Below are 7319 nucleotides of genomic sequence, written 5' to 3' on the forward strand. Positions count from 1 at the left end.
TGCTTTTAAATAACTGCCACTTGTTACTTCTACTGGTGTTACCAGATGAAAGAAAAGTGATGTCTTCACCAGTAAGTATTCCAGTGGAACAAGCTTTCAGTGAAGTACACTATGCTGAGTCAAGAGACGTTAATAGTTTGCTTGCAAGAAACATCAGCACCATTTAGGATTTCAGCATATAAAAGCTGATGACCTAGCAAAGCCAGACGCTTTTTCTGCACAGTGTCCCTCTAAACAACAATTGTGAAGTGACACAAGACAAGCATCCTAAGAGAGAGGCAAAGACCAAGCACAGCATGACTCAAAGACCCAACCCTACAATTTGGTAGCAGAAATACAGTGACTGTGGTGCAAGAACTAGCTTGTACCTACCCCTTTTCTCTTCGGAGAAAACTTTTACAATTGACCGTGCCTCTGCCAGGAAGGAAAAAAAAGCAAAACCCAAAAATTTGCAGTGTGATTTGCATCCTGCCTTCTGACCTATAGCCAGACAAGCGGCCATGGTGGCCCAGGAATCTTGCCTTCTTGTCTCCTTCCAAGACTAAATTTCCTGTTTTCTTTCTTACCACAGATGTAACATTAGGCTTTTTTCTGAGATGCCCTCTCTCTGTCCTCACCTCCATTCCAAAGCGGCCCTGAGCCAGACATGCTCAGAGTTCGTGACCAGAGGATTCCTGACCCCTGGTGTAAAAAATCTCATTTGTCAGCAAAGAGGAGAGGGAAGGGACTTTATGTAACATTCAAACAACAAGAGTAATGCATTTCTACAAAACAATTCCCTTATCACTCCACACCGCAGGCTTTTACAGTATGGCAGCATATAGTAGTGGCATTGAACTTGGAGCTTAGGACTATAAATGTTTAAACATACTTTTACTTCCTGCTACCCTGACTTCTCCTTCCAGCATTGGAGGGACTGGAATTTCCCTAGGAAAGAGCAAGAGAAACACACTTCAGATACCATTTCAGCATAAAAGCACAATGTGAAGAGTTCACAGCACAGGCCTGCAGTTCTGAAATAGGATGGAAGCAGATGGCTCCCCAGCCTCTAAGTCACCCTATTTTTTATTTTTACTTCATGTGCTTCATACCAAGAGGACATATTTAAATTGCAAGTGACTAAAGTCTAAGCTTTTTACTGAAAGAAAGTAGCGTAGAGCGTATTTTGGCATGGAAAATGAATTTATATTGCCAAATCTTCTCTTTTGTTCCTACCTCTAAGCCCCTCAAGACCTGTTTTTGTATTCATTGCCAACATGAACTTCTCGGTACCCTTTTAGTAAATGAAGGATTCTTTACTTATTGCAGTAAATACTCTTATGAGCACCAGTAGCACTGGTTGTTTACTGATTCTCAGCTAAACCTCTGCTTTTGAAACCAACAACAAACAAAAAGATTTTTGCTTAGCTTCCCTTAGCCCATGGATGCACACCTAACATGGATTACTGCTTTTAAAATATGGCTCATCTCACATTCCCAGATTTCAGGCCCTGGAAATGTATGTAACAGCTCAACTCCAAAAAAACTGAGCCCTCTGAGGAGGGAGAGAATAGAGGACAGCAGGGCAAAGCCAAGAGTGCCAGTTCTATTTTAAATAAATTCATTGTTAAGCAAAGTCTTGTTGGTCTTGCTGTTTGTCTCTTCTATTCTTAAGTTTTCTGAACTTTGGAACTTTTCCATGACCATTTTTGGCTTTACAGACACTTCCATTCTTACTCCATAAACCCAGCTGTGGACTATTGGCCTAATTCAGCTCAAGAGTTAAACTAGGAGGGCCATTTGAATTACCTGTGGAGGCCAAAAAGTAAAAGAACCAGACCTTTGGAGGGGGAAATGCATGCTGAAGTATTTCCTTCAGTCTCCTTCACACTTTAATTGCCCTTCCTCCATTGCTGTGCTGTGGATACCATGGTTTTTTGTTCTAACCCCACTGACCTGCCTTGCAAACAACAGGAGCTATTTACAAAAAGCCTTTACCAAGTCATGCTTGTTTTCAGTTGAACTCTAACCTAGCCATGGCTAAAATGCGGCACTACAAAAATTTAGTACAATTCTTGCAAACTCATTGGCTGTATAACGCTTGCTCCTCCACCTTTCCAGCTGTTTCTTTACCCCTGCAAGCTCTTCACTGCAAATAGCACTCTATGACTTTGTTCAAGGTATCTGGACACAAGCAGACAGAGCCACTTCAGTGGCCTCCAGGGGAAAACACTGCTGCCTAAGAGGGAAGCTGATGTAGCTGTTCTGGCAGGAGGGAAAACCCGGAAGACTGTGACTGTTATCAGGAGTAAAAATGCAAAAATAGTACAGCTCTACTATCTAGCCCTAAGGGAAAGGAGATGTATTAGCAACGAATAAACAGGTAAAAAGCAACAATTGTTTCTTATTATTTATGCAACAGAATGAAAAAGCTATGTGGTTGCAGCTGGTGGCTATGCACAAATGCAAAGAATATCTATATGCATATGATTGTTCAAATTGTTTTATCTAGACGCTTTCTAGAGCAGTAACACTGTTAGAGCACTCAAGCTCTGCAAAACTTGCTTGATTTTTCTTTCTACAACGAGAAAGGCAAAGAGGAGAATCTGCAAGAGTGGGAAGATAAGGATGTACAGAGCAGAAGCCACGATTACGGGAAGCTGGCAGCAATGCGGAGGTTTGCTTTGATGCCAGAATCTCACCACAGAGATTAACACACCTTCCTAAATGAGGTGGGGAAGGTCAAGAAGGAAAACAATTAAGTTTATTAAGAAAGATTCTAAGTGGTAGGCTTACAAGAGATAATCTTTCCAGCATTTTAGGTCACTGCTAATTCAGGAGATAAATTTGTTATGGATGAAGGCACTGTTAGTCTTTGGTGTATCTATAAAGTAATAGACTAAGGAAAGCTATTGCCCAACAGTGATATTCTCCTAACCATATAGGCACAGTAAATTGAAAACCTCTTCATTTATATCAGGCAACAGTTACAGCACCCAGGACAACTGCATACACAAGAGGACACCTCTGCAATAGATGCACCACGAGCTTTTTATGCTACAAAGCTGAAAACCGCAGGGATGACCTACATGCTAGCACGACTGCAAGAGGCATCAGCAAAAATTGGGTGCTGATGCCTTGGGTCTTGTCTGTTTAGACGTTCTGGTGCAAGGAACTTCAACAAGCACGGTATTTTTACCACTCCGTATTACAAAACTAATTACATGGGGAAAAGAAAGCAAACCTGAAAAAAAGAACAAACCCAAAACTTGGGCCTTGTTGGCAGACAAGCATTTTTCATCATTTAATGTGTTGCTTCTGTCCTATGAAATCGCAAGACCTCCGAAGATCAAAGCTCGACATCCTTATTTACTTACTGCCCTGCAGATTACGATTTCTTTGGAAAATAAAGGAATACCACTGCCAGGTGGTATTTAACGATCCACCCACCCCCTTGGAGCACCGCGCCGCGCAGCCGGCCCCGCCCGCCCCGCTGCCTCGCCCACCGGCGGCGCGGAGCCGGCGGCTCCGGGAGAGCGGGCGGGGCGCTCACCTGCCCGCCCCGCCGCGGCCCAGGGAGGGAAGGAGGCGGGCGCCGGTCCGCGGCTCAGGGCCGGAGGCGATGGCGGCCGCCGACCCGCCGGGCGCCGGGTACCTCTCGCAGCTGGTGAGCGCGGGGCTGGCTCCGGCGGGGAGACCGGTGGCGGGCAGCGGGGCCGGGTTTTGGGGCACCCCTGCTGCGGGGCCCGCCTCGCCGGCGGGTCCGCAGGCCGTACGGAGGAGGGCGGAAAGGCGGCGGCGAGGCGCGGGAGGACGCGAGCCTGGGGGCCGGTCGCTGCGCCCCGGCCCGGCCGCCGGCTCCCGCGGCTCGCTGGGCCGTGGCTGCCCTCCGTGCGCCGCCGCCCGGGGCTCCTGCTTTCTCTCTGGTGTTTTTCCCCCTAGGCGGAGAATCTGCTGCATCAGCTGCAGGAGAATTTTCAAGCTCTGACTGAAAAGATAACGCTGAGAAATATCCTCTTCCGAGCGCCGCGGGAGGGGGTCCGGGCTCCTGCGGCTGCGGCTCCTCCGCCGCACCGGGCTCGGTGCCCCCCGCGCCTTGATGTAAAGGGGGGGCTTTGCTTTTCAGCAGCGGGGTGCGCTTTTGTCCTCAGCGCCGAATTAAGCTGTAATGATTGACGTTGTTAAACACTTATGATGTAAAGACAAGTGAATTGCCCCCCAAGCCCATTTATTTTCCCCTTTACTAAGAAGGAAATCCTGAAAAAGGTTTTACTAAAAGTAGTATCAACTCCCAGTGCGGCAATTCTTGCCTTCAAGTAAAATAAGCAACAAATCCTGTGTAAAGATTCTGAGGGTACATTAAACAAGCAACCGTCTTCAAAAATGTCACTTAAATCAGTGTATCGCCGCACGTTGTTGGTTTAAAAACAACTGTTGGCCTCCTGAGTGTGGGAAAGTGAGCCCTCAAAAAGAGAAATTACGACCTGAAGGGGCTCTAAGCTTTCTCATTAGATGTATTTACAGAAACTACCTCTGCTTTCTGAAACTGTGAATTTATTACATTTTCCGTCTTTTTTGAAACTCGACCTTTCAGGAAGCGGCTGCTTTAGCGTAAGAGAAGAATAATGTTTTAGCAGCACTCATATTCTGATTGTGCAGGCTGACTGTATGGTATCACCTAAAATAATTCCTCAGAAAGAAAACAATCTCTTTACACAGAAAATACTCCAGTTCACTCATGGGCATGCAGGAAGGTATTTGAAAATATTTAGAACCTGAATGCTTCTCTGTTGCAAGAGAAAGTGGGATTGTCTTGTAGCAATACAACTTTATGCATGCTTCATCTTGCCTTGAACATGAGTAAGTAAGAGGCTGAGATATCTGGAAGAAAGCTTCTTGTTATTCTCACAGAAGAAAAAAACTATTAAATTACATTATTCTTATTTATAAATAAGTTATCTTTAACTTTTTACTGGAAGAAATGGGCGAGCGCATTGATGACCTTGAGAAGCATGTTGCTGACCTGATGACAGAGGCTGGGATAGAAAACACCGATGAAGAGTTGAGAGTAAAGAAACTCGATTTTTACTCTATTTTATATATTTCCACTTAGTTTTGAACTATGGGCAGCACCTAGCATGAAAATATTGTTTATATATTTATCATACCTCCATTTCCTTGGATTTTAAAGTATACTGAGATAATTTTTTTCAAAATGTTTAAAATTACCTTGGATATCTTTTTGCCAAGAGCCAAAGAATGCTACCGCTTTTTCAAAAGAGAAAGTGTAGCTTGATGCACCTGTTGCAGCCAAGTGCCACGTACAAGGGGTAGCGCAAACTAATCCCAAATATGTAAACTGAGGCTGTACGTTTGTAATAAAATGTGTGTGGCTTAAAGCACTCCTGCCCACCATTCCTGTCCCTCAAGTATGCTAACCTAGCTGACTGAGGATTCTCGCTGGTATAAATTTATGTACATCTGCTTTTAAACCTGCTTCAGCTTCCCAGCGTGGCTCAGAGCACACCTCTTAAATACACACCTCTGAACACAGCAGTTGTTTGTTCTTGCAGCAGTAAGATGGGGGATGGAAAGAGCAAGGATAACTTCAGTATTACTGTCAAACACTCTGTAATATAAGATCATGCTACAGTTCAGGATTGCGTGTGAGATTTTATATTGCTATCTGTTGCAAATGCCACCCCCCCGCCCCGATGGATGCCTTAGTTGGTGTTCTTAGTATTTACAAGAGAGCATTGCTTCCGTGTTGTGTGGGTGCGGGTAATGTCTTCTTCCTGTTGTTACACGCTTTCCTGATTCAAACTGAGACATAAATTATTTTTATCATTTAGAGACTGCTTACCCAGTGAACAGGACAGGAACATCTGTAAATACATTGAAGTAATTTAGGCATCTATTCATTCTGATGCCTTTTTCGTGATAAGCTATGTAACAATTTTCAGAAATACAGAAAGACAATCCATTAAGATGTATTTAACTCTACAGAGATCTTCCTATTTTTATGCTGAATCACATTTATGAATAATTAAATCATTAACCTACTTACTCTTTCTTTGCAGCACTGAAATGAGGATGCGATCAAGAAAGATAAAGGGAGAACAGCACCGCACTGAATTTGGGAGTTTACAATCAGTGTCACTAGTCACAAAAAGCGTCAGTGAAGACAAACACACTTGCATCATGTCACAACAGAATCTCAAATTTTTTTTTTTTAAACTATTGCCCCAGGAAAAGAAGTAGAAAGCTGGGTTTATTCATCTAAATGCAACACTGTATTTCCTGTAATTGGGAAAGAACTATTAGTTTCAAGAGAGGCAAAACTACTATTTTGGATAGAAAACTATATCCTATATAGTGAACTTATCCAGTCACAAACTTTTTCAATGTATGAAAATGTATTTCATTTATTTTAATAATATTAAAATTTTCATCATATTTCTTTGTTGCCTTTTAAATGTTCTCAGAATAACAAGATCCTTCTATGACAAAACTTTCCCATTTGCATGTGCCATTTTGATGCTCCTTTACATATTTTACTTTACAAAATGCACCTCATCTTATTTGATGTTATTACAACAGTGCCCTTGCAAAATTTTGTAGGTCCAATAAAGATAAACTGTTCTGCACTAAAGGAAATGGCAGTATTTGCAGAGATTACAGTTGTTGTTACTCTTTCCACAAGCCCACCCAAAGCTGTGCACACCTGTGCAGATAACATCATCCAAGTATGCATGCTGTGCCAATTTCAGTTCTTTAACACTAGCCATTTTGATGAAAAAGCCTAAAGACTTTGAGATAGGTAGGAATTTGTGGCAGAGTCAAAGAAAACAGGACATCTGCACTAACTTTAAGGTTCTTGTACACCAAAACATTAGCACTTTTGGCAGGAAAGATTTTGTTTGAAACTTTAACAGGAACCTCTTGCAACAAATGCAGAAATTGAAGCATTACCAGGTGAATAGAATACCTCAGCTAATGAAGGATAAATACACTTTTTAAAACTTTGGCAGGTGTTAATACTTATCTTTTATAGATTCTTATCTATATCAAGAAATCATTCTAATCAATGCTTTAATCAGTGTAGATTTGCAAGCAATGTCAAACTGGGGGGAGAGGTTGCTGTGCTAGAGGACAGGCTGGAGAAACGGGCCAACAGGAACCTCATGAAGTTCGAAGGCAAGTGCCAAGCCTCACCTCTAGGACAGGGTAAGCTTGTGCTGCAGTGCAGCTGTGAGGGGCTGGCTGGCATGCAGCTTTGCAGGAAAGGCATGGGGTCTGGTGGACAAGTTGAAAGTGAGTCAGCAGGATGCCCTGGCAAC

At 43.2% G+C, this 7319-nt stretch overlaps 1 protein-coding gene across 1 annotated transcript; it reads left to right on the forward strand.

The window, feature by feature from the left end:
• Positions 1-3514: 3514 nt before the first annotated feature.
• On the forward strand, positions 3515-6435 carry HSBP1L1 (heat shock factor binding protein 1 like 1). The gene is made up of 4 exons (XM_075142865.1): positions 3515-3646; positions 3922-3988; positions 4953-5047; positions 6060-6435. The coding sequence occupies exons 1-4, from the start codon at positions 3602-3604 to the stop codon at positions 6063-6065; spliced, it is 213 nt and encodes a 70-aa protein (XP_074998966.1). The 5' UTR covers positions 3515-3601; the 3' UTR covers positions 6066-6435.
• Positions 6436-7319: the final 884 nt, after the last annotated feature.

Source organism: Calonectris borealis, chromosome 2 (genome assembly GCF_964195595.1).
Source record: "Calonectris borealis chromosome 2, bCalBor7.hap1.2, whole genome shotgun sequence".
NCBI lineage: Eukaryota > Metazoa > Chordata > Aves > Procellariiformes > Procellariidae > Calonectris > Calonectris borealis.

What these genes read in the sequence shown, in the direction of transcription:
- HSBP1L1 (XM_075142865.1), top strand. Translation starts at nt 3,602, where the DNA reads ATGGCGGCCGCCGACCCGCCGGGCGCCGGGTACCTCTCGCAGCTG. An exon ending in CCGGGTACCTCTCGCAGCTG is followed by an intron (nt 3,647 to 3,921) that starts GTGAGCGCGGGG and finishes TTTTCCCCCTAG; the next exon opens with GCGGAGAATCTGCTGCATCA. An exon ending in TGAAAAGATAACGCTGAGAA is followed by an intron (nt 3,989 to 4,952) that starts ATATCCTCTTCC and finishes TTAACTTTTTAC; the next exon opens with TGGAAGAAATGGGCGAGCGC.